We start from the raw sequence: 27,791 nt of genomic DNA, 5'->3' as shown, positions 1-27,791 counted from the left end.
TTTTGAATGGGGACAAACAAAGACTTGGAATGGCTAGAGAAGGGCTTATGGAGGTTAGTGGAGTTAATGGTGGTGGTTGGTGGCTGTGGGTGACGGCGTGGGCAGCGGTCAAAAGCCAAAAGCTCAAATCGAAGATGGAGCTCAAGGGGCTTCAATGGTGGCTTATCGGGACTACGGAAGGATGGTTGTTGGGGAACCGATGATGAAGTAGTAAAGAGGTGGTGGCCAATGGTGGCACAATGGTAGGCTAGAGTGAAATGGGCTGCGGCTTCCAGCCGTGCATGAAGGTTGATGGCAGCACGGGCTGGGCTGAAATTGAAGGGGGGTAGCGCCGGCCGATGGGAAGGAGAATAGACAGGGTGGTGTTGGTCACTCCGGCGAGCGACGACGCGTTGGAGGGGATGACGAAAATGGACGGGGGAGAAGGGAGAAGGCTCGTGCGCGAGAAGAGAAAAGCAGGGGAGGAAAAAGAAAAAGAAAGAATAAAAGGGGAGAGGGAAAAAGAAAAGGGAAAAAGAAAAAGAGGAAAAAGAAAAAGGAATGGAAAAAAATGAGATCCAGCCTTTTCAACTCAGGGTCTCAAAACTAATCCAACGGAAATAAATTTTAAAATAACGAGTTAAATAAAATAATTTAAACACAGTGTCTTAGTAAAATAAAATAATAAAATTCAATAATAAGCTAATTTAAAATAAAGAGCATTTTAAATGATGAACAATATTAATAATCATAAAATACGATTTAAATTTCACAATAAGAAATAATAAAATAATACCACTAAAATAATATAAAACTTGAAAAAAGAATGTCCATAATTATAATAAATAAAATAATTTACTTAGTTAAAATACACGTAAATATGGGGTATCACACCTCACCTCTGATTTAGCCCACCTCCACCTCAACTCATCACCTTATACTAGTGCAGAACAAATTTGTATTGGTGATGGCACTACACTACCGATTGCAAACATTGGTGATTATATGTTCAACACTTCCTCTCATGCTTTCTCTCTCAAACATCTTCTTCATGTTCCTAATATAACTAAGAATTTAGTTTCTATTAGAAAATTTTGTCATGATAATCTTGTTTTCTTTGAATTTCATAGTTCTTGTTTCATTGTGAAGGATTCAAAGACAGGGACACCCCTCATTCATGGCCTCGTATGTGATATCCCCATTTTACGTGTATTTTTATTGAATGATTTTATTTAAATTACTATAATTAGTTATTTTCTTATTTTAAATTAAAGATGATTTTTGCAATATTATTTTATGATTTTTAAGTTGTGAAATTGTTTTAATATGCTTTCTTGTTATTTATTATTATTTTGTATTTAAGTTGTTCGTTAATTTAAAGTAGTTATTTTTGGGCTTTAGAATTATTGTGTTTTTAGATTTTATTATTTTATTTTATTTAATCACTGCGTTTAAATTATTTTATTTAACTTGTTATTTTGGAAATAATTTTCGTTGGATCAGTTTCTTAATCCAAGTTGTGAGGGTTGGACCTTATTTCTTTTCCTTCCTTTTTCTTTTTCCCTTTTTTCTTTTTCTCCTCCTTTTCCTTCTCTTTTTCTTCTTTCTTCTTTCTTTTTCTTTCTCCCCTGCTTCTCTCTCTCTCTCTCTCTCTCTCTCTCTCTCTCTCTCTCTCTCTCTCTCTCTCTCTCTCTCTCTCTCTCTCTCTCTCTCTCTCTCTCTCTCTCTCATGTGCGACGTCCCCCTTCCTCTCTCTGCCCGTTTCCTTCGTCAACGCCTAGCACCTCCGTCACGCAGCCGTGTGCCTCACCACCCCTCCCATTCTCTTCCCCTCCAGCTGGTGATCATTCCCTTTCATTTTCAGGCCAACCCGTGCAGCTGTTAGCCGCCACGCACGTCTGGAAGCCATGGCCCATTTTCCTTCCAACTCCGTCGTGCACCGTCCATTGCTTTCGATGTTGCTTCCATTCTCTTCCCCACTCACCGGCGACCTCACCCCTCCATTTTTAGACCACCTAATGCCACTGTTAGCTCCTCCAAGCCACACGGTTTTTGAGCCGTTCCACCGCCGTCGCTCCACCTTCGGCCACCATTTCTTCATCATTTCATCACCGACCTAACCCACCCATTTCCAGCTCTGATCTATCGTTGGAGCAACCACCACGAGCTCAACTCTGTTTTGGCAATTTTTGACTTCCACCGCCATTTTCGCCGCCACCCAAAGCCAACCACCACTTCCATTAGCTTCATCAACACCCCTAAGCCTTATCCTAGCCTTTCCTAGTCTTCGTTTGTTCCTATTCAAAAGTGAGTATTTTGTGACCCACGGCCATAGTGCATTTTGCACTATTACGTTGCTTTGCCACCACCTTTTGCAGCTCATTGATCCTTCGAAAAATATTTTATAGCGCTGTAAGTATTTTCTAAACTTCCTTTTAGATTTAAATATATTATTGCTTTTATAATAAATTGTGATTGGTTGGTTATGCCGGACTGAGTCCGAGGAGTCTGGAGTCGGATGGATTTGAGAATAGAGTTATTCATATTTGGATGATCTGGATTGTTGGGTTTTTTGTGTCATGTCATTTGCATTGCATGGTGCATGCATATACATGTGTTGGAAATTGAAAACTTGATTTTTATGAGTTAAATGGATTTTTGGGTGCGTGTGTATCACGACCCCAAGCCGAGATGAGGCATTATCTCAGTGGAGCTCCTCTGGTCATTAGGGAGCTAAAAATACTGAGTGGCATCTTTTGGGTTGTCGCTAGGCAACAACCGGCTCGGATGATACTGTAACAATGTCAGCCGACTCTGTGGTCCCTAGGCTGGCGGGGACTAGAGGATGCCTGGTCATGGTACGCGCTAGGTACGGAGCTGGGTATCACTCATGTAAATGTCACATGCGTAGTCATTACCTACGGTGTGGCATAGGAGCTAGAGTGTGCGAATGATCCCTAGGGGAGATCATGGTTCATACAATAAAATGGAAACTGGTTTTGATATTGGATATGGGTCATTTTCTAGAAAAATGGCGGAGTTTTATAAGTAGATTTTTGTGAGCCATTTTCTTGGAAAATTGTAGATTTCTTATTTTGGGTCATTATCTGTGATAGTGGCGAGGAATTGTTTTAAATGAATTTATTGTGGACCAAAAATGGGATTTTTGGTGTGCGTTGGAAAAAGATTTATTTTGAGAAAAGATCATTTTTGGATCTCATGCATATTGCATCCTGTTCTTGCATATTGTTGAGGTTTAATGTATTTTTATTTTGTGGGTGTTTGGATTATTACTTACCTGCGGTACCGTCTTTAGTACCGTAGACTTTGATGCATATGAGGAGGAGGAGGCTGAACCTGAGGAGGCGGCTCCGTCAGATGACTGATTGGAGTTTTGTTTGTATTATTCGAAAATTATTTCATTGCCTTTAAATTATGTATTTAGATTTTATAATGTTACCGAAAATTGTAATACTTTTGACATACTTCTATTTAAGTGAAACTGTATTTAATATTTCTAGTACTTAGTTGGTTGACTTTAATTTAACCTCTGCGACTTTTGTTTACACATGTTGCTTGTGCACATACTTGATACTTAGCGATGGGATGCATGACCCGTATGGTCATCATCCTGACGCCTCGGTTTCCACGTGTCCGTACGTGGGAGTTGTGGGCGTCACACCGTACATGATGGACTTTATACCTTTCCAGTGCTTTCCACCTCTCCTCAAGCTCTAGTTGGCTAGCGCACCACTTCCTCTCAGTGGCACTCAAGACTTGGGCATCCATATCTCCAGATAGTTCAACACGTCATCTCTCAAAATTTTCTTCCAGTTTCCATACACGATCCTCCTTCAATTTGTTTCGCCTGCTGTCAAGCCAAAAGTTCTTAGTTGCCGTTTTGTACTTCTCATCAGCACTCCACCAAACCACTTCAACTTATTTATTCAGATGTATGGGGCCTGCCCCTGCTCTTTCCTATGATGGATTCCGTTATTATATTACTTTTTGACATGATTTCACTAGGTTTACTTGGTTGTTTCCTTTAATATAAAAGCCTGATGTTATCTCAGTTTTTATTCAACTCCAAAAACAAATTGAATTGCAGTTTAATTCCAAAATTTTATCTCTTCAAAGTGATTGGGGGTGGTGAGTACCGCACTCTTCACACCCTTCTTAAAAATCAAGAAATTTCGCACCACATCTCGTGCCCTCACACCCATCAACAAAATGTGGCCGTGGAAAGAAAACACCTGCACCTTGGTGAAACCAGATTAGCCCTTATGGCCCATGCGTCGTTACCTTAAAAATTTTGGGCTGACTCCTTTCATACAGCAATCTATTTAATAAATCATTTTCCAACTCCTTTTCTCAATTACCAATCTGCTTTTGAAAACCTTTTTTCAAAATCACCTAATTATACCATTCTCAAAGTCTTCGACACAGCTTGTTAGCCTCACTTAAGGTCCTATAACCACCATAAACTTGACCTCCGCTCCACTCAATGCTTATTTTTAGGATATAGGGATTCACATAAAGGCTATAAATACCTACATGTTCCGTCCAATTGTCTTTATCTTTCTTTTGATGTTATATTTGATGAATGTTGTTTTCCTTTTGCCCAACAATCTGAAAATTCTTCTCAGCCCAATTCTGTAATTCTTCTGTCCATTCCAGTTCCTTTACCTCACTCCCTCAAATGTCTCCTTTGTCCACTTCATTACCCGTTGCACTCTCTAGGCCCAACATCTTGCCAAGCCCACTCATTCCTCCTAGCTCTACTACTCAAACAAACTCTCTTCCTGTCCCGAGTCCCACTTCCTCACCCAGCCCATCTAATATTTCTCAGCCTCTCGAAAGTTCCTCTCAGTCCCTTTCTTCTTCTTTGACTCCAGCATCTTCTTCTTCCTTTGTTCCGTTCTCACCTGTTCCAAAACCAACTCTTGTCGTCTAAAACAGTTCACCGATGGGACAATGCTCTGGCCGCCGCCACGAAGGTACCTCACCACCACCTCCAATTTGGTTCCTGATGACCCTCGAACTTTCACAAAAGCTGCCAAGCATCTTCAATGGCACACAACCATGGCAGATGAATTTCAAGCACTTATGCAGACTCACACTTGGACCGTGGTGCTGTCTACTGGCATCAATAACTTGGTCAGTTGCAAGTGGGTTTTTCGCACTAAGCGGAACTCAGATGGCACAATTGAGCGTTACAAAGCATGCTTGTTAGCCAAGGGATTTCATCAACAGGAAGGTATTGATTTCTCTGAAACCTTTAGTCCTATAGTGAAACCCACCACCATTTGGACCATTCTCACCATTGTTGTCACTAATGGCTGGTTTCTTAGATAGTTAGACATTAACAATGCCTTTCTACATGGGGACCTCCAAGAAAAGTCTACATGACTCAACCCGTTGGGTTTATCAACCCTGACTACCCCACTCATGTTTGTCGCTTGAATAAGGCCATTTATGGCCTTAAGCAAGCACTAAGAGCCTGGTTCTCAAAACTGAGTACACAACCCCTTGAACTGAGTTTTACTCAATCACTTGCTGATCCTTCAATTTTCTTGTATAAACACTCTTCGGTTACTATTTATTTTTTGGTCTACGTTGATGATATCATACTTATTGGGTCCTGTCCGAATGCTATTTCATTAGTTCTTAATTCTCTGAGTTTGTCTTTTCCAGTGAAGGACTTAGGTCCTCTTCGTTATTTTCTCGATCTAAAAATTCAGCCTTTATCCAATGGTCTTCATTTATCTCAGACCAAATATATCTGTGACATTCTCAAAAGAACAAATATGGACAAAGCCAAGCTTTTCAAAACTCCCATGTCCACCAATACCCATCTTTCACTCACTGATGGACCTGCCTTCAGTGATCCTACACTTTATCGTAGCACTATAGGCAGTCTCCAATATTTATCCCTCACCCACCCTAATGTGGCCTTTGTTGTAAACAAAACTTGCCAATTCATGCATGCTCCTACACTTCCCCACTGGCAAGCCATGAAGAGAATACTGAGGTACCTCAAACATATAGCTCATTATGGCCTTCACATTCGGCCATCTTCCTCTTATCATCTCCAAGCTTTTTCAAACTACAACTGGGCTGGGTGCCCTGATGATCTGTAGTCTACAAGGGGCTACTATGTTTTTCTTGGCTCCAATATGATTTCCTGGGGCTCCAAGAAGCAACATACAGTTGCACAATCTAGTACAGAAGCCGAGTACAAGCCGCTCGCAAATACCACTGCAGAATTACTATGGCTTCAATCTTTAGTTTGAGAACTTGGTGTTTTTCTTCCTAAGCCTCCTACTTTATGGTGCGACAATTTAGGATCTACATATCTCTCAGCAAATCCAGTTCTCTATTCATGTACAAAGCCTATGGAGATTGACTTTCACTTTTTACGTGACAAAGTTGCATCTAAGGCTTTACAAGTTGCTTTCATCTCTTCCCGTGATCAAGTGGCTTATATTCTTAACAAGCCCCTGCTCTTCTCTTGGTTTCTTATACTTCGATCGAGTCTCACCATGGTTCCCTTGTTGGACTCGCAGGAGGATTGTCTTCCAGCTCAGTTATAAAACCAAGCAGCTCCAAGTCAGCTACACTTGAGGATCCAAAACCAGCTCAGCAAAAAGAATCTTCTAGAAAACAATTAGTTGTAATCTAATAATATTGTGTAATTCTGTTTTTGTACTAAGGAATTTTCCCTTCTATTGTAACAAAATCTTAGAGCTGGCACTAGGCCATTGGCACACCACGTGTCTGTAAAAACACTATACAAACAATACAAATGAATTAAGAGGAATATTTGAAAACTCTATTTCTCACACGAGGGGAGCGTAGTATAAATACATATGATGTAACCCTACTTTGGCATAGTGAAATTCAACCTCCACTCATTCATGTGGACGTAGGCATACTGCCGAATCACGTTAAATTCATGCGTTTTTCTCACTTTCTCTCTCTTTGGTTTTCCATACTATTCATCTTAATTGCTACACATTTCACAACAGTGTTGTTCGTGATATGGTTGTGTGCTCAGTGTTGCCCCATCCATCCACTTGCTGCCTGCTTTTTACTTCATTGATAATTCTTTATGCATCCCTTTCAAAAATTACTTTATGTAAGTTAATGTAACTACAGATCTCTACATGTTTCCATTGCCTTCCACGTAGCATGCACTTGCTTCAGTTAACTCAACAAAATTATATTGGGATATTAATTTGGATTAATTAATTCCCTTTCTTGTATTTCTTGGCACTACACAAAATTATGTTATTCTTTCCTCCAAACAGACATGATAGATTAAATGATGAGTCTTTGGCTCTCTATACTGAAACCATAATTAATTAAGTAGCAGTACTATTAATAGTCCTATCAACGAAATGCATAACTCATGATGACAAAATTATAAGTTAATGCACAGACCTAATTTCCACTTAATTTTTTTCACTGTATACAATTTTTCCATTCACTCCGAATGAATCAATGATGTTGCGTGAAGTATATATCTCTATGTATATATGTGTATAGTTTGAAAATATATATCTTTTGTCAAAGCTTTGTAGGTGAATTCTACTTCTTAGTTGGCTGAAGGAGCTGAATTTGAGGTTAGAATTTGGAGTGCAAACAAAACCATAACTTGTGTTCTTAGTTAGGACTAGATGAACCATTAAACAATATAGGCGATATGCTGGAATTGAGTTCACTTTATTGTTTAAAAAAGCAATTTATATATATGTACAAATGTGTATGATACATGGCTTAAGAATGGTTATTGTTCTTCTTTCTTTCTCCGACTTCTCTCTGGTGAATGGTACTTATGCTTACAGAGAGGGTGACGCCTTTCAAGTTTCAAGGAGCTTCTTTCTCCATCTTTTACTCTTCTTCTTTTAGAGGTGAAGATGGTCGCCAAAAGTTTGTTTCTCATCAATACCATATTTTGGATAAAAAGGGAATTGGTGCTTACATAGAAACCGATCTTGAAAGATGAAAGAAATTTTACCAGCACTTTTCAAGGCTATTGAAGGATCAAGGATTTCTAGCATTGTACTCCTTGAAAATTATGCAGAATTAAGATGGTGCTTGAATGACCTATTGAAGATCCTTGATTGTAAAGAAGCGATGAAACAAATTGTTCTACCAATTTTTTATGATGTAGATCCACTGGAAATACGGCATCAAAAAGGAGATTTTGGAGAATCCTTTGATTGTCTTGGAGATAAGCTCATTGATAACGTAAAGATGCTGAAGTGGAAGGCAGCTTTAGAAGAAGTAGCCAACTTGTCTGGGTTCGAATTAGGGAATAGCTACTTCCTATGAGTTGTGCCTATATATATGTTTATATATGATGTTAAAAGAGAAGTTTATGGATAAAATATAGAGAAATCCAGGATTTGAGAGGGTGCGAATTGGGGATGATATGGTGCCATACAAAACAGTTTGATATTTATCATTCTTTCCGACATTGAGTTTTATGCAAGCCATAAATATATTTGAAATCTTTTTTGGATTTGTTAGGGCATTAATTACCACATTAATTTCATATAATGTATGTATATTGGAAAAACAAATAGAGAAATTAACATGGCAAAAATACAAATCTAAATCTTCTCTCTTTGTTATTCTAATAAAAAAAAAAAAAGTAAATCATATAATTCATATATGATTATACTTTGAGAAGTCTTTTAAATTTTTATCTCTTTTGTATTGATAGGAAAGAGTCAAAATTTATCCAAGACATCATTCAATGGGCAGAATCAAGAATATATATATATTTTTTTATTGGCACCGGGTGGACTCAAGAATAGTAAACCGTACATCTGTAAATGATGCCAAGTACACCATTGAAATAGAGTCTCACATACAAGACATTTATCGACACCTAAATATTTGAAGGAATGATGTTATATGCATGGAGGTAAGGGTGGCAATATGTTACACGACCTGTTGACCCAACACGAACACGATATGATAATAGCGGGTTAAGATTTAGTCTTAATGAGTCCAGGTCAAAACAGGTTGACCCCTTAAGACATGATTGCTCAATAGGTTGATAACGGGTCAACCCGTTATGACACGTTAAGAAAGTTAAAGTTACAATTATACCCTTATACCTAAAAGTAAAATTATTAGAATTTTAATTTCGATATTTTTATTATTTGGATTGTAATTATAGACTTGTAGTTAGTTTTATTTTTATAGATATTGTGATTTTAATATTTATATAAAATTATGCTAAATTTAATCAAGTCAAACGAGTTCATTTCGGGCCTATTCAACCCATTTATATAAATAGTTTGAAACAGGTCGTACTGTATTGTGTTAACATGTTTCATAATATTTACTAATGAGTCCAAATGGGTTGACAGGACATGACCCGTTATATTAATGGGCTGTGTTAGGGTTTAAGATTTTGACACCATAAGCTTAACAGGTCGGGTTAGGGTTGACCTATATAGTATAATATACATGCTTTGATACGACACGAACATAAACCGTTAACACGATTTCACACCCCTACATGGAGGGGATATTTGAAATTGGTGGAATTGGTCAGACAATTATTTCAAAAGATATCTATAACAAGATTTCTCATCAATTTGAAGGAAGTTATTTCTTGAAACATGTGAGACTTCAAAATCAAGAGGTTTGATTCAGCGACAAAATACATTTCTTTATGAGATTTTAGGAACCAGTTTGGATATTCGTGATATTGACCAAAGAATTTATGTGATTAAGCATATACTTTGCTCTAAAAAGGTTCTCCTAGTTCTTGATGAAGTGGATAAGATGGTTCAAATAGAAAAATTAGCTGGAGATTGTAATTGGTCTTGTTTAGGAAGTAAAATCATCACAACAAGAAGCAATCGACATTTATTCAATGACTCTAAAGTTGATTCAAAATGCAAGGTGGTGATATTGGGTGACAATGAATCCCTTCAACTTTTTAGTTGGCATGCTTTCAATAAAGACAAACCATTGGATGATTATGTGGAACTCTCTAAACATGTAGTACAATATGCTGAGGGCCTTCCATTAGCTTTAACGTTGCAAGGTGGTAAGAGTATACATCGATAGAAGAGTGCATTAGATAAATTTAAAACAATTCCAAACGAAAATATTTGAAAAGTACTTCAAGCAAGTTATGATGGATCGGATGAGAATGATAAGGATACGTTTCTTGATATTGCATGTTTCTTCAAGGGAGAATGCTTGGCTTATGTCACTAAAACATTTGACAGTTGTGGTTTCTTTTCGGATGATGGTTTCAAGAGGCTTGTAGACAAGTGTCTTATTACTATTGATGAGCCTAATAGATTATCGATGCATGACTTGATACAAGATGTGGACCGAGAAATTATTCGTCTAAAATCACCGACAAACGTAGTAAATTGTGGTTTCACAAAAATGTTCGTCATGTGTTGGAAGAAAGCACGGTAATTATAACATTGAAAAAACTCTAGTTTTAATTATTGATTTTAGTAAGCTGGACTTTACACTAATGTTGCTAACACTCTATGTGTTTCTCTTGCTAGGGAACAAACAAAATAGAAGTGCATAGTAATAGATTTGTCCGAAGGCGAGGACGTGATAAGATTGAGTTCGAAAGCCTTTTAGATGGATGAAAAGCTCAATAGTGTTTATAAATCGTAATGCATGATTTTCTAAGTGTACCTAATTACCTCTTCAACAAATTAAGATTACTTGATTGGTCAAATTATCCTTTACAATCTTTGCCACTCAATTTCCATAGAAAGAAACTCATTGCCTTTAGAATGCGTTGTAGCTTCATCAAGGAGTTGGGCAAGGGAAGAAGCATCAATATCCTTTGGGAACTTTGTTGCACTCAGTTTTTCAAATCTAACGGGCTGCAAAAAGATTGATGGTTATACAAATCTTGGAAAGGAGATGAAGGATGGGAGCAGTGTATTACAAGTGTTGAATCTTGAGAATTATTTCCAGTCAACTAAATTTATTCCCAATATCAAGTGTCTTTATGATGTTTAATTCCTCTGCCACTTCGGATTTCTTAGATCTCTCGGAGAGTGAAATTGTTATCCATTGTCATTACAACGAATTCCAGTATTAGTATCAAGAATATTACAATTCAATGGAAGCCACATCAAATCGCTCTAGAGAATTGACTTGACTGGCTGCACCAAAATGCATGTAAACATCTGGAATTCTCACGTGCCACGTCCTTTATTGTGGAAGAAAGGTATGCCTCTTTCAAGTTGACTCCATTCTTTTCAGTTTTCATGACTCAAAACCGTTGAGGAATCATCGTTGGTTCAACAGGGGCAATATCAAGAAGAGTTATTAGAAAGTAAAATAGTTAAGAGGAGATAGTGGAATTGTGTTATATGCCGTTGTGTTTTTCAAAAAAGTTCATAGGGCAACAAATATTATCTTTTATGCTGAGATAACCAGTAAAGACCTAGATGATGTATGCAGTTGTTTTTAAGGCGTAGATTTGGTTAATAATGATATGAATACATAGAATTGGAGGCCGATTTAGGATCTTTTGAGCGGAAGGTTTTGGACAATTTGAGAGTTGAATTGTATCCCAACGATACTGATCCTTAGTGGGTGCTGATCTATAAAAGTTGCCGAGCCAAAGTGGTATATAAGAATGAAAGGAGAGCAAATAAAAAGAGAAAATGGATGAAGCCGATCCTGGAAAAAGTCCTCAACAACAATTGAGTTAATGATAGATAACCCAAGACATAGTTGATAAGATCAAGTGCAGGATCGGAATAGGCGTGGTGATCAAAGATTTAGAAGGGAAAGTCATTGCAAGCCAAAGATCCCAACGGGACTCTTTCCCCGACGTTCAGCTGGCAGAGTCATTGGCAGCCTTCAAAGCAGTTATCCTGTGTAAGCAGCTTGGTCTTGACCATGTCATTCTGGAAGGAGATGCACAGTTGGTGGTGAAGGCTATACAAGTCAGTAAAGAGACATGGAATACTACAGGCATGATAATCAGTGACATCAAGAATTTACTCACAGAGTTGAATAGTTGGTCCATTAATTTTATTCCTAGGAATTGTAATCAGGTGGCACGTAATCTAACTAAGGATGCCCTGAAACTCTCTAAGGAGAGCATTATTCTGGAGCGTTTACCTCCATGTATTCATCCTTCATGATTAATATTAAATCAGATGATTTCTTTTCAAAAATATATATATATATATATATATATATATATAGAGCTGCAATTGGAGGTGTCGTTGGACGACTGAGATGGCGTTGCTGCGCAAGCTCTTTTTTGGGAAGTCGCCCGATGGGCTTCTTGAGATCTCTGAGCTAGTCTACGGTACGTTCCTTATCTGTTTTATTTCTTTGTTAAAAAAAGTTAAGGGAAATGATGAAAATGTTTCCAAGTTGCAAGGGATAAATGGAAAATTGTGAATAGGAAGAGTAGGATGTTTCACCATCAGCGTGTGTTTTTTGAATTCCAAGTGTTTTACTGAGCATAGGAATCAGTGAATTACATTCAGAAAATCCTAAATCTTTTGATTGAAATTATAAAAATAAAAAAATAAAAAAATCCCAAAAATTTATATTTCATTCCCTTCCTTTGCCTCTACATTCCGAGGAACCAAGCAGAGTAGAAAGGAGCAAAAATCTAAGTCGAGGCAGTATTTTTTAGTGGTTATCTAAATTATATACTAGAAAGTTCAAATGGCAACCCAATTTTGTGTTTAGAGGACTAAATCAGTATCTCATTGCATAATGGTTGCAGAAGAAGAATACAAATTTATAATATATAGCCACTACTAACTAGGATTATTTTGCCTAATTAAGTTGTGGAAAAAGTTTCCAATCCAGTGGAAGCATTTGCAAAAGTTAAAGAGTTCTTCAGTTATGCGGACTATTTAGATCCCAAGGCCGATGCATCACTAAATGTGCTCCAACACATGAGTGCATCAAATATTGTCCACGAACTGTTGGAAAGTGGTTCTCATGAGAGTGTGGTAACTAGTGGTCTATTGCAGGAGACAATTCCTAGAAAGCTTTGGAAGAAAAAGAAGCCCAGAGTCTTGGAAGTAAGGCTAAGAGCTCCTTGTCTTTGTCCCCGGAGATTCAGTCCATGTCCATGTCCTCACCTAAGCAATCTCCTGGTACTTATCTGAGTAGAAAAGTAGCTGAGGCTCCTGACGTTCAGATTCTGCCTCAACTACCCAGAAAATCTGACATCAGTTGCCAAGGGATGCCTCAATCTTCTCAGTCAACAATAGTCTCCTGTAAATCTGTGGAAGATGCATATGTAGCCCAAACGTCTGGCATAGAACGTCAGCTGCATTATCACACCTTATCTGAAAGTGCAGAAACCACCCATCCGCCAGCTATTTCTCCAGTCATCACAGATCTAACCTTGTCTGTTTCACACACATCTGAGTCTCTAGATGCCAAAATTGTTTTGGTTTCACCCCCTACACCTCCACCTCCACCTCCACCTCCTCCTCCACCACCACAGCCTTCCTCAACTGATGTTTCTACGAAACTTTTTCATTCTCCAACGCCTCCACCACCTCCAACACTGCTGCCTCCTTGAGCACCTCCTTGAGAATCTAGCTGTTAGAGCTATGCTGCCTCTGCTTCCGCCTCCAACCCCTCATACCGTGCAAACTGCTGGTCCTGCAATTCCTGCCATAAGTTCAAGGTTTAATCCTCCTTCAGCTCCTGCAGTTACTTCATCAATTAGGCTGCCTCCTCCAAGTCCTCCACCGCCTCTAATACCGCGACTTCCTCCAACACCTTCTTTGAAGGAACAGATAGCTGTTAGAGCAGGACATCCTCCACCGCCACCCCCTCCTCATTCTCAGCAGGTTGCAGGTCCTAGAGTTCCATCTTTATGATCTTTTGGTTTTTTTTGGTGTTCTTATGAGCTCCCTCCCCCTACAAGCGCAACCTTCCTTTCCGATTCACCACCTCAAGGGTATGAAGAATCCATCGAAAAGGACTATGTTAAGCCAGTTTGGTTGAGAGGTTTGGTCAGTGACTTGGTGCTAGCAGTTGCCTCTGTGATGGGGGAGGCTTTGCAGTGCAGAGATGTAATGTATTGTTGTTATCAGCGTCACTTTCTTATCACATTTATCTTGTTTGGCCAAATTACAGTTTTTATGAATAGCAGATCAATATCTAGAGTTCATGTAATGCTATCACTTCTGCAGATTGACCACCGGCGGGCATATAACTGTGAAATCATGCTTTCAAAGGTGAAAGTATCATTGCATGACTTAGTGGTAAGTTTGATGGCACTTCAAACATGTACTTCTCCGGGTAATTGGAATGAAGGTTTAATTTACCCTAAGCTTCAAGTAGTACAGAGCTCAACTGTACAAATCTTTATCGAAACTATAGGTGCTCAGATAAATGAACATGTTCTGCATTCCACTATATATAAGGCAGTATTCGTTTCTTATTCCTAGGTTTTCTTTTTCTAACTTCTCGTCCTTGTATTTGAAATTCTATTTGTATTATGTACAAACTGATACCGAGAGTAACAGGTTTTATGACGTGTCACTTGATTCTAGAATTTCTCCTTTTTTTTCAATAGGTAAATAAACCTATGTGACCTTACCCTCTGACTTTATAAGGGAAGGAGGGGCCATTTCGTCAAGAGACCATTGATGCCAATTGGTTGCTTGAACTACAGATTCTTTCAATAAAAGAAGAGTTCCAGGATAGTTGGGCTCAAACTTAACATTTGAAATATGATTAGAACAATAATGGTGGTGATGTGTGCTAAACGCTTACAACTGATATGAGCCTACAATGGTTTGACTTTAAAGTTTCTGCATAGATATGTCAAACTTTCGGCACAAAAGTTCTTTCTTTTCTTAGAACTCAAACTTTCATGTTGCTAAAGGGTCAAGTATAGTTATATTATTACATTCGTATGGTTATCTTATGTCAACTCTTCAGTTGACGAATATGGGATGCAGGTCATGTCTTTAATTTAGCTTGAGCAGGTTGTGTTATAATTGTTTTGGTGATCATAATGTCATCTTCCACTTACATCCAAAAACAAAACGTGTTGCTCTCTCTCTCTCTCTCTCTCTCTCTCTCTCTCTCTCTCTCTCTCTAACATTCTTATTCCCTTATTTAGGCTCTCTCTCTTGCTAGAACTCATCTTTTACCTCTCGGTCATCTCAAATGGGAGTAAGCTGGGGTGTACTTCCCTCCATTGTTACATGGAGACTGTGGTAGAGGAGATGCAGGCAACGCCTCAGCCGATTACTTGGCAAAATTTGGTGATCAAGGGAAAAACCAAGTATGGAATAATCTTATTCAATTACCGAGGAAACTCCGAGGACTCATCCGAATGGATAAACTCAACCTCTCCTATTTACACATCCATTAGAATACTCCCAATGAATTATCTATCTTATTCTTTAAAATATATCACCAAAACTCACTTCTTCTTTTTTTAATTTTACATATTGACTTTTACAATATATCATATATCAACTTATTTATTTTTTCTTCATATCATTAAAATATTTTACTTCTTAATCTTTTTTATTCATTTCAAATATTTTATCTATCTATCAATGATATCTTCATATATTTTGATATCTGTAATATCTCCATATATAAAATGTCATATAATTATGTACTATTTTAAATTAATCTAAATTTATAAGCTAAATAAAAATATAAATTAATTCAAAAATTTTTAAAAATTATATAATAAAAATTTATATTAAAATATCACCACTAACCAAATAATTGATATCCAAATTATTAAAAATATCACCATTCCAACATTTGCCTAGACAATGGCAATCCATGACTACATAGCCTCCAGGTTCTTCTGGATATGTGAGAAATGAATAAAAAAATGTTTACAAGCGTGAACAGGTTCTTCCAAATGTAGTGGCTTTTCTATAGCAGACTGTAGAATCTCTTTAAAATAGAACATATGATGGAAGGCAATTTTGACAACATTTTTTTATAGTTTAAAGAAAAATACATCATACAACATTCATTAGGAGTGCTCTGGGTAATAGTCGTGTCTATTATCGTCCTTGTATTTTGTTGTTTGGAGTCCTTTATCTTAGTATGGATACTTCTTGTGTGGTCCTAACATGGGTCTGTTATCATGGTTTCCTCTACCTAAAGTGAGGATTTATTGAATAAAATGGAGGTTCTATCCTCGTTTAAATATATATATATATATATATATTTTAGAAATTAATCAACGATTTAGGGAATTAAAGAAATCCGGCCTAGCCTTTAGGTAGGCAACAATTGCATTCCAACAAGATTTAGGAAATTATAATTTTCTTTGTTTTTTTTTTATTTTTTCCTTTGACCTGCTGGCTAGCATGCAGTTGTTGTCAAGAAGTTGACGAGAACTTTGACCCACTCTCTATTATTATTTATTTGCAACAAGTACTCTATAATTGGACCTAGCCTCTTGGTGATACTAATCTCGCATACACATCAAATCGATCTGGATGAGCACTTCTTCCATGGCCTTTCAATTAGGAGCTTCTTCCTCTCTCTCTCATTCTCTTCTTCTTCCATTCTTAGGTGGACTCACGATGTATTCTTGAGTTTTAGAGGTGAGGATGTTCGCCAAAACTTTATTGCTCATCTATATCATGCTTTGCATCAAAGGGGAATCAACACTTACAAAGATAACAATATCGAAAGAGGAGAGGAAATTTCGCCAGAACTTTTCAAAGCAATTAAAGGATCAATGATTTCTATCATTGTATTCTCTAAGAACTATTCAGATTCCAAATGGTGTTTAGATGAGCTATTAAAAATACATGAGTGTAAGGAAAAGGTGAAACAAATTGTTTTACCCCTGTTTTACGATGTAGATCCGTCAGATGTACAACATCAAAAAGGGAGTTTTGGAGAAGCATTTGCTAGAGTTGAATATAAGTTCAAGGCTGATAAAGTAAAGCTTACAAAGTGGAAGGCAGCTTTAGAAAAAGTATCCAATTTGTCCGGATTCAAATTAGGGGACAGGTATTTTTAATGAGCTGTGCTTTTATATACATATATATATATATATATATATTTATATATATGTTTATATATGATGTTCAAGAGAAGTTTATGGGGGAAAATTTAGACAAATCCCGAATCTGAGAGTTTGCAAATTGATGAAGATTGTTATATGGTGCCATGCAAAACTATTTGATATTTTTCAGTTTTTCAGCATTGAGTTTTTTTTTTTTTTTTTTATAAAAGGTGGACAAAGTCCACTATATATATTCAAGGAGTCCTCTCTTTAGGTGGAGGAAAACCATGTTACATAATGGAATTACTCATACTAAACAAAGGACTCCAAACAAAAAGGAAAACCAGAGCACCACTGGACACAACAAGGACTAACGGATACGCAGATAGGGAAGAGCAAGCTTGTCCGTTCGGATGAGGCCACGAAGTTTTCTCGGTAAGAGCATAACGTTGTTCCATATCTGATCTCGTCCCTGCGCACCAAATTTCGCCAGGAAATCTGCTGGAGCATTTCCCTCCCGGAAAGTGTGCTTGATTGAGTGTTCTCCTTCCTTGATTAAATTCACAGCTTCTTCCCAGTAATCCTCGAGGTACCAGACGCCGCATCGTGCACCACTAAGCCAGTTAACCACCAGCTGTGAATCAGTTTCCACCTCCACTCTACTAATCCTCTGTTGTTGACATATTTTTAGGCCATATATGATTGCTCTCAATTCTGCTGCGTTGTTACTTCCAGCTCCAAAGTTCACCGAGAAGGCAAAAACTAGGTTGCCTGCATCATTTCGGAGTAGTCCCCCTGCACCTGAATTTCCGGGATAGCTACTGCCGTCAGTGTTGAGCTTAAAATTCTCCAGCATATCGATATTTAAATTCTCCAGGATTTCCCTATCCCTGCACGACACCTTCTGGAATTTTGCAGCATTCTTTAACAGGCTTGCTACCCAGAATCTGATTGCCTGCCATGTTTCCTCTGTGGATTCAGCTCCTTCTCCCGCTCGTACTCTGCACCTCCTCAACCACAATCTCCACGTTACTATGGAAGGAAGAATGCCCCAGCTTACTCCCACTTGGGTTGACCGAGACGCACGTCTAAACCACAGTGACATATAATCTTTCCACGTTGATCCCTCACGAAAAGGAAAACCCAGAAATTGAGCACATTTCCTCCATACTTGTTGTGCGAATTCACCTGCATATAGGACATGGTTAATATCCTCATAGCCACCTCCACTGCAGCAATTACATTTTGATACCACCGGGATTCCTATCCTTCTCAACCGATCATCCACACTCAGACTATTATTCCATGCTTTCCATACCATGATCGAGATTTTTTTTGGTAATAACCCATGCCAAACCCACGTTGACCATGGTGTTTCCGGATTCTTAACTCTTAGGCACTCCCAAGCATTTCCAGTCGTAAATTTTCCATCTATAGAGGCTGTCCATATCAGAAAATCCGGCCCTTCCCTCGGGTTCCCCAATGTTTCTATAATCTGCTCTGTTTTTTCTCGCCCAACCATATGCTCTAAGAGTTGCACGTCCCATGCGTTATCCAGCTTACACTCGTATTTTCATACCGGGGTGTTCTGTGATTTGAAGAGTCTCCGAAAGTGGTCCTTCCTCCATCCAGGAGTCCAACCAAAAATTGATATCTCCCCGGCGCACTTTCCAGCGAGAGTTTTCCAGAACAAAAGGGATTTGTTTCATCACCATTCTCCAAAATCTAGAGCCCTTTGTGGCCTTCACGAGCGACAGATGGGAGTCCCTTACGTACTTCCCCCGAAAAAAACAAGCGCATAAAGAATTTCCGTTTATAATGTTCCAGGCGAATTTTGCATGTAATGCTCTTTGAGTTTCTTCCAAATCCCGGATACCCAAGCCCCCTTCGGCCTTCGGTTTGCAAATCTTACTCCAGGCACACCATTTCTTTTTTGGTTTGCCACTTGTTTCACCCCAGAAAAAGGAGCTAATAATGCGATTGATTGAGGAGATTACCAATTTTGGCACCTGCAAAATTGAGAGGAGATATATAGGCATGCTTGACAAGACGTGTTTAATGAGAATGAGTTTCCCTCCTGCCGAAAGGAGTCTAGTCTTCCATCCACTGACTTTTGTCTGAATCTTGTGAACTAGTTCTTCCAAGTGCCGGACTTTCAGTTTGCCATCTACTATAGACACTCCTAAATATTTCATCGGAAAAGTTCCCTCTCCAAATCCTGTAAGATTCAAAGCTTCCCTTCTCCTGGCTTGAGGGATGTGCTTGGAGAAAAAAAGGTCAGACTTCTCTTTATTCACTTTCTGCCCAGACCACTTTTCGTATACCCCCAGTACCTTGACCACTGCCTTTATAGAGCGTTTCGCACCGTTAGTGAAAATTGCTATGTCATCTGCGTATAGCAAGTGAGAGATGAGCGGCGTTCCTCTTGCTTGGGAATATCCTTCAATCACTCCAGTTGCGTAATGATTCTTTAGTAGCCTCGAGAGCACTTCCTCCATCAAGATGAATAAATATGGTCAAAGGGGATCTCCTTGTCGGAGACCTCTTTCCCCTTTAAAGAAACCTTTTGCAGTACCATTCAACAGGATAGAGTACCAAGGTGTCGTTATGCACGATTTAATCAGCCCACATACCCCTTCCGAAAAACCAAAGGTTTCCAGCACATGCAGGAGAAACTTCCAATTCACTTGGTCGTATGCTTTAGACATGTCTACCTTCAGCATCACGTTCCCCCCATTTTTCTTTTTGTGAATGGAGTGCACCATTTCTTGGGTCAAGCTGACATTCTCGAGGATGCTTCTCTTGGCTACGAACGCTCCCTGTTCTGGAGATATTAATCTCGGCAGGATGTGTACGAGCCTCGCTACTAATACTTTCGAACACACTTTGTATATCACCGAGCATAGACTTATGGGCCTGAATTTGTCGAAACTGGCTGGATGCTGTGTTTTGGGAATTAAGGCTACATAAGACGCCGTATAATACCGAGGAAATTGATTTCCTGGAAAGAAGTCCTTTACTGCTTCTATCACATCTCCTTTGACAAAATCCCAGCAGCGTATATAAAAGGCAGAACCAAAGCCGTCGGGTCCTGGGCTGCTTTCCGTTGGAATACTGAAGAGGGCCTGCTGAATTTCTTCTACGGAAGGGCTCTTTAGTAGCTCTAGGTTTTCCTCTTCTGATATTGCTTTGTCTATTAAAGTGTTCAGGTCAGGTAGGTCCCCCTCCTCTCCTTTTCTTAACAAGTTTTGAAAATATTCAACAGCTCCCTCGTGTACCTCTTCGGGAGAGTCGAAAGAAGTTCCATCAGTTTTGAGCATATGATGTATTTGATTCTGCTGCCGTCTCTTCAAGACTGAGTGAAAGTAGCGAGTATTGTTGTCCCCTAATTTGAGCCAGTTTACTTTGGCCTTCTGTGCTAGCATCGACTCCTCCCTCCTTTTCCATATATCTAGTTCTATTTTTGAGATTAGTAGATCTTGCTCTATTGCATCTTCATAACCCTCCTGTAGTTTAAAGTCAAGATCTTCCACCCTCTGTTCAAGCTCTCGGATCATTATTTCCACTCGGCCAAACTTATCCTTGTTCCACGTTTTAAGCATCTGTTTCATCCGCTTGAGCTTAAAAGCTAACTTTTCCAAGCCACTACCCGAGCCTTCCTTCTCCCAACAATTTCTAGCAAGGTTAAAGAATTCTTCATGATCCATCCACATATGTATAAAATGGAATGGAGATGGCCCGTACCTCTGGACGTGTTGGTCACTTGAAACTATCATTGGAGAGTGATCCGACGTATTGCGCTCAAGATAAGTTAAAGAAATTTGAGGGAGCAACTCTAGGAACTGGGTATTCATGAAGCCTCTGTCTAGCCGAGCCCAACACCTTGCTAAACCTTCTCGCCCGTTGCACCAGGATAATTGGTTGCCTTGGGTACTGATTTCCAGGAGCCCAGACTCACTAATCCAACTATTGAACTCCTCCATTGCTATCATGGGCCTAGGAGCACCTCCCCTCCTTTCACCATTGGTTCTTATTACATTGAAGTCACCCAGTATCATCCAAGGTATGTTCATCTGCGCTTCCTCCTCCAAATCCTTCCATAACTTTCTACGTAACCCATAACTGCACTTGGCATACACGAAGGTTAGTAAGATCACCGTGTTTCCCTCCCACACTTTTGCCGTCATAAATTGGTCACTCACGCGAAATACATGCACGTCTACACTCTTATCCCATAGCAGCCATATTTTTCCAGCCTTTTCTTGGTTTGAGCACCCGTTGTCCAGCCATAGGCTCTTCTTTATTTTATCCATCTTCCTCTCATCCACAAAAGTTTCTGCCAACGCCACTACTTTTACGTTAAAACTTTTTACCAGCTTTTTCAACCTTCCTCTCGACGTGCCCAGTCCTCTGATATTCCAATACATAATGGGCGTTGTCATAAATTTAGTTTTGAGGGTCGGGTAATTACCCGTTTGGTGCTTCTGGTTGCACTTAGGCTGTCTTTCCTTTTTCCTTTATTTTTTCCTCCACTGTTTCCTCCCTCAGACATGTAATCCTTATCCATCCCTGATATGGCGTTCACTTCACCCGCTTCCTGATCAGACATTGAATGGATCTCTTCCAGCATTTCACCCACTTGGTTCTCTTGTCCCCAGTCCTCCACCGGTATATCTTCTATAAGAACAAGGTCTTCCTCCCTTCTAACTTCTTCTTGAGGTTGTATCAGACTATCTGGAACAATGTCCTGTGAGTCTACCCACCTGTTACCCACTTCGACAGGGGAGGTCATGCTGTCTAGCCCTTGTCTGCCCTGTTCTTCCCGCTGCTCTCCCTCCTGAGGAATCAATTTCACGTTCTCCTCTCCAGTCCGAATGGGTTCTCCCACGTCTTCCACAGCATCAAGCTCTGTTACTTCAATGCCTCCCACGTCAACTGGCCCGTCTACAACATTCGGTAACACCTCATTGGTTTCCTTTGCTGCCTGAATACGTACTATAATAGGATCTGGTTTGCTCTTGTCTTTCCTGCAGGTTTTTTGGTTGTGTCCCTGCATTTTACAACGTAAACAATAAGCCGGCAGGGTCTCGAAAACAACTTCTTGTCTAAAGCCAGACCCCGGTGCACCTATCCAAAAAAAGTCCAGATGCTGCCGGGATGCATCCATTTCCAGACACACTCGGGCGCCATCCGTTCTCGTCGCGCAGCGTGTTGAGTTATCAGACCGAATGAAATTACCTAGTGGTGCCATTAAGATCTTGAGGATGGAGTCATGGTAATAGTTCGGTGGTAAGCCTGGAAGCATGACCCAAACCGGGACTATCGAAGACTCCTCCCCTTCCGTGAAGCCCGGCGTCCAGTGAAAGACTCTGTAAGGAACTCCGTTAACCTCACTCGTCTCCCAAGAGAAGGCTTTGTTGAAGTCTTCCTCCGACGTGAGTCGTACAAAAACATGCTTATTTTTGCTCAGGAAGAAACAACCGCATTCCCCCCTAAACCCCATCTGTTACGTATAAACATCCTTATGGCGTCAAGAGATGGTCTCTGTCTAAGAAATTTCAGAACCAGGGAGAACCTGAAGGGAGCCGCCGAAGCTGCCATTTCTTCCTTGGAGAACATGAAGCAGACCTGTCCGTCAATGATTTTAGGAGGCCTCATCGGAAGGTGAACCTCCGGCAAAGGCTGTGGGACCGCCGACACCAGGTCAGCAAAAGTTCTAGCTTTGCCAGCCGGCATGGGGCCGCACAGCTGGGCCATAGGGTGGCCCTGACAGTACGAAGACCCTCGAAGGGGGAGGCCTAAAAGGTTCTTTTGTCGGAGAACTTTTTCTCTCTCTGAGAGATTTCAGTATTTTTTTTTTCAGCATTGAGTTTTATGCATATATACCATACTTAAATTAGAAATCTTTTCTTACTAAGGGTTAATATCGTACTACCATACTAATTTCACACGAAGTTTATAGGAGAAACATATCAGAAGAACGTGAAAAAATCAAAATCAAAATCTTCTCAAAATTAAAGGAGGGACAAATTTGAGAATGGAACTTTAACTGCATGGTAATCTACTACTGTAATTTTTTAATATATGAAGAGAAAAAGAAAAAATGATATTGTTACTAAATCATCTTTATGTGTGTATTACAGTGAAAAGTCTTAACTCTTTTAAATTTCTTTTGTCTTTTATATTGATAGGGATGAATCAGAGTTTATTCAAGATATCATTAAATGGGTGGACTCAAAAATGGTAAATCATACACCTCTTAATGTTGCTAAGTATCCAGTTGGAATAGAGTCTCGTGTACGAGACATTTATCAACATTTAAATATGGGAAAGAATGATATTATATGCATGGTAGGGATATTTGGAACTGATGGAATTGGTAAGACAACTATTTCAAAAGAGGTCTATAATAAGATTTCTTATCAATTTGAAGGAAGTTGTTTCTTGAAAAACATTAGAGAAATTTCAAAAGCAGGAGGTCTGATCCAGTTACAAAAGACACTTCTTTATGAGATTTTGGGAATAAGTTTGGAATGTCATGATACTGACAAAGGCATCAATGTAATTAGGCATAGACTTTGCTCTAAAAGGGTTCTCCTAATTCTTGATGATGTGGATGACTTGGTCCAACTAGAAACATTAGCTGGAGCTTGTGATTGGTTTGGTCCAGGAAGTAGAATCATCATAACAACAAGAGATCAACATTTATTAAATATCTCTATAGTTGATTCAAAATATGAAGTAAAGAGATTGGATCATAATGAAGCTCTTGAGCTCTTTAGTTGGCATGCTTTTGAAGAAGACAAACCTATTGAAGATTATGTTGAACTCTCTAAGCAAGGAATGCAATACGCTGAGGGCCTTCCACTAGTTTTAAAAGTGTTAGGCTCAGATTTAAGGGGTCAGAATATAAATCATTGGAGAAGTACATTGGATAAGTATAAACGAATTCCTAACAAAAATATTCAAGAAGTACTAAGTATAAGTTACGATGGATTAGATGATAATGAGAAGGAGATTTTCCTCGATATTGCTTTTTTTTTCAAAGGACAACACTTGGATTATGTCGTTAAAATATTAGATAGCTGTGGTTTCTCTCCGGAATATGGTATCAAAAGGCTTACAGATAAGTGTCTCATTACAATTACTATTCACAATACATTGTGGATGCATGACTTGCTACAAAACATGGGCAGAGAAATTATCCAAAAGGAATCACGCAATAAACCAGGTGCACGTAGTAGATTATGGTTTTATGAAGATGCTCGCCATGTACTGGAGGAAAATGCAGTAAGTTCTTAAATTTAAAGCTTAAATTTAAAGCTCTTTTAATTGAACACTTTTTACTCACATGAAAAGTATTGAATTTCTTTTCATAACAAGTGGAAAAGAACTGCATATTAAATAAAATATCATATATGTATAGATAGATAATGTGATCATTTTTTTTATATTTCCAAATTAAAGTAATGTATTTAAATAACTAGGGGAATCATTAAATCCTCATACTTAAATGTGCTTTAAAGATATATAATGATGAATAGTTAATAATGACACATTTTGAAGGTGATTAAATACTTTTACTGGCACTCTTATGAATTGTCTCATTAGGGAACAAACAACGTTGAGGGGATAAAAGTGGTTCTGCCTGAGGGCGATGATCATGACATGATATGCTTGAGTCCCAAATCATTTGCAAAGATGAAAAGACTCAAATTTTTTATAAGCCATGGTGTACGCTTTTCTGGAAGATCACTTAATTATCTTTCTAATGAATTAAGAGTGCTTGATTGGTCAAATTGTCCTTTACAATCTTTGCCATCCAATTTCCGTGGAGAGAAGCTCATTGATTTTCAACTGTATAGAGGCCGCATCAAGGACATTAGCGGCCAATTTAAGGTACAATTATTACTTTCAATATTTCCTCTCTTTAAACCCATGTGATCATGTGAATTTCCCCCAGGTTAATATATATTCGTTGTTTTTCAACAGAACTTGACGATAATGAAATTTTATGAGTGCAAGTTCTTAACCAAAATCTCGAATCTTTCAAGTTGCTCAAATTTACAGGAATTGGATATTAGGGGTTGTGAAAACTTAGCCGAAGTTCATGATTCTGTTGGATTCTTGGATAAGCTTGTTCGTTTGCGTCTTTATCACTACTTCAATCTGAAGAGTTTTCCAAGGCATCTCAAGTTGAGATCTCTACAAGTCCTTACACTTCATAGTTGCTCAAAACTTTAAAACTTTCCAGAAATCGAGTGTAAAATGGAATATTTATGTTTCATCTCATTATGGGGCACTGCAATAAAAGAATTGCCTTCATCCATTGGGTACCTCACTCCTGAGCTTAAAGAGTTACTTCTGGGACAATGCACAAAACTTATCTGTCTGCCTAGTAGCATTCATCAGTTGCAAAATCTAAAGGTGCTTTGTGTCAGTGACTGTACTAATGGATGCTTCACTGGGATTGAACATTTTTATATAGAAGGCTGCAAGGACCTGATGCGTCTCCCAATCAACGTTCCTCACTCGCAGCATCTAAAGAGTCTTTCTTTCGATAATTATACAAATCTTGCAAAAGAAGAAATAAATTTATCCTTTGGGTACTTCACTGGGCTTAAATATCTACACCTAACAACATCCAGAACGATTAAGAGGTCTGAACCAAAATCAAGTGATGAATTACTACCACAACTCTTGTCGTCACTTTATTGGTATCTTGACGAGTTCTCATTTTATTGCACATCCACTTTGCAAGAGTTAGATCTATCTGGAATTGTTATTGTCAGCCTTCCTATGAGCATCAAAAGCTTTGTTGAATTGAGGATTCTTAGATTGTGGCATTGCAAGAAACTTCAAGAAATTCTATATCTTCCACCAAATTTACAAGAGCTATATGCTAGTGAGTGTTTCTCCTTGGAAAGATTCCCAAATGTATCAAAAAAATTTCAATTCTATACAACATGTGGCTTGCGAGAGCTAAGATGGATTGATTTGTCCGGTTGCCATAAATTGGTTGCAAATATAGGGAGTCAGGCACCAAATCCTTCATTTGTTAAGGTATGCTTCTATTTCTCTCTGTGTTTTTTTTAGGTGTTTATGTTTGCGGATTGCCTTGTGCTTATGGAAAATATACGATACATGTTTGATAGGAACATATTCAGGACCATTCATGTGGAATTATATTTCCAGGGAATAAGATTCCAGATTGGTTTAGCCATACTAAAGAAACTTCAAATGGTGATGCTTCTTGTGAATTGAATATTAGTGGGCCCTTGTATTTGGATGAAATCATAGGAATTGTCTTCTGTGCTGTTCTTGGATCCGACTCAGATGACTCCCCCTCTGGTATTTGTGTTTCTATAAACGATAACATGCTTATAGAAGCAAATTTTGAATTATTAGGAGACTGGGATCATGTATATCTAAATTACTCATTTTCAAAATGTATCGAGCAAAGGTTGCGGTACCCAACAGGAGACAATATGAGGTTTATATTTGATAGCAATGAAGAAGCAGTGATGTTTAAAAGTTGCGGAGTTCACATAATCTATAAGCATAAAGAGAATGAGAGTTTAATAGTTGGGGAGTGCTCAGTAGATTCATCGAATGGTATCCAACTTTGTAAGAGACGCTAAGATGATAAAGACAACAACTTGGAATTCAACAAGTATCCACAACACAAGAGGCACTCTCAAAACTTGAGCAATTCAAATGTGGTTGTCGATTGCAAAGGTGTTGATGTTGATTTTACGGAAGCAGAATGAGGCTATGAGGGAAGTTTAAAAGAAGAAGAAGTACCTGCCTCTCGATCTGCATCCCAAGAAGGCTAGGGAAATTCGGAGAAGGCTTACTAGGCACCAGGTCAGTGTCTTTGCGTTGATAAAATTCCCCTGTTTGGGTTTTTTTTTTATTGGATTGGTTTCATGATATCCATGGCGTGTCTAAGGATTTTACTCTGGACTTGTTTATGTGCTCGGTGTTGTTTGTGATATGGTTGTGTGCTCGGTGTTGCCCCATCCATCCACTTGCAGCCTCATTTTTTACTTCATCGATAAATCTGCATGCATCCCCTTCAAAAATTACTTTATGTAACTGCAAATCTCTACATGTTTCTATTGCTTTACACATAGCACTTGCTTCAGCTAACTCAACACTTCCAAGAAAGTTCTTAGATGCACACAAAGAGAGCATGATCTCCCCTTCAATGCTGCATCAATGTTAATTTTTGTGAAGCTCTCAATTCCATCAAAGCTCTCATGCCAGGTTCAATCTTTTGCTCTCTTTTTTCCTCCTCAGCTTCTTGAAAGACTTTCAAGTTTACTAAAGCCTTGTGAATAAACATGCATGGACTATCAAATTTATTTTCAAAAACTACTTTATTTCTTCTAGACCAAATATACTTGCAAGTATTACAGATAATTCTTCTATTTTCTTCTAATTAAAACTTTGCTGCAATTTTTCCGATAGCTAGGAAAATTATATGGAATTTAATTAATACACTTTAATTAGTTGGTTTATTGGTTCTTTTATATATATATATAATCGAAGCATACCAAAAAATCCAGTAGTTAATAATTCAGCTATCTCAGTTTGACTGAGAATATTGTTAACATAAGCATTTGCAACCATAGACATATTAGTCATGGTATTGAGGATTTCTTGTTCAGAGAATCTGTCAATATTCCATTCATAAATTTTGTTAGAAGAAACGGCAAACTAATTAATATGTTAAGTGATCATGGCATTTTCTGATATTGGGATATTAATTTGGATTAATTAATTGCCTTTCTTGTATTTCTTG

At 38.5% G+C, this 27,791-nt stretch overlaps 3 protein-coding genes and 1 pseudogene across 3 annotated transcripts; 3 read left to right on the top strand and 1 right to left on the bottom strand.

The window, feature by feature from the left end:
• LOC122295453 overlaps nucleotides 1-27,791 on the top strand; it is an 88,199-nt pseudogene that overhangs the window by 50,411 nt on the left and 9,997 nt on the right.
• Nucleotides 7,984-8,316, top strand: LOC122297019 (TMV resistance protein N-like). The gene has a single exon (XM_043106807.1). The coding sequence runs from the start codon at nucleotides 7,984-7,986 to the stop codon at nucleotides 8,314-8,316; it is 333 nt and encodes a 110-aa protein (XP_042962741.1).
• LOC122297018 lies at nucleotides 19,501-21,411 on the bottom strand. The gene has a single exon (XM_043106806.1). The coding sequence runs from the start codon at nucleotides 21,409-21,411 to the stop codon at nucleotides 19,501-19,503; it is 1,911 nt and encodes a 636-aa protein (XP_042962740.1).
• On the top strand, nucleotides 22,509-24,286 carry LOC122297017 (disease resistance protein RUN1-like). Its single transcript, XM_043106804.1, has 2 exons — nucleotides 22,509-22,648; nucleotides 23,176-24,286. The coding sequence occupies exons 1-2, from the start codon at nucleotides 22,509-22,511 to the stop codon at nucleotides 24,284-24,286; spliced, it is 1,251 nt and encodes a 416-aa protein (XP_042962738.1).

Source organism: Carya illinoinensis, chromosome 15 (genome assembly GCF_018687715.1).
Source record: "Carya illinoinensis cultivar Pawnee chromosome 15, C.illinoinensisPawnee_v1, whole genome shotgun sequence".
Lineage (NCBI taxonomy): Eukaryota > Viridiplantae > Streptophyta > Magnoliopsida > Fagales > Juglandaceae > Carya > Carya illinoinensis.
Note: the sequence above shows the minus strand (reverse complement) of the source record. Positions and strands in the feature narration are given on the sequence as shown.

Coding starts and splice junctions, on each gene's coding strand:
- LOC122297019 (XM_043106807.1), top strand. CDS start 7,984: ATGAAAGAAATTTTACCAGCACTTTTCAAGGCTATTGAAGGATCAAGG.
- LOC122297018 (XM_043106806.1), bottom strand. CDS start 21,411: ATGTATTGGAATATCAGAGGACTGGGCACGTCGAGAGGAAGGTTGAAA.
- LOC122297017 (XM_043106804.1), top strand. CDS start 22,509: ATGGCGTCAAGAGATGGTCTCTGTCTAAGAAATTTCAGAACCAGGGAG. Junction 22,649..23,175: donor TTAGGAGGCCTCATCGGAAG/GTGAACCTCCGG, acceptor TTATATTGATAG/GGATGAATCAGAGTTTATTC.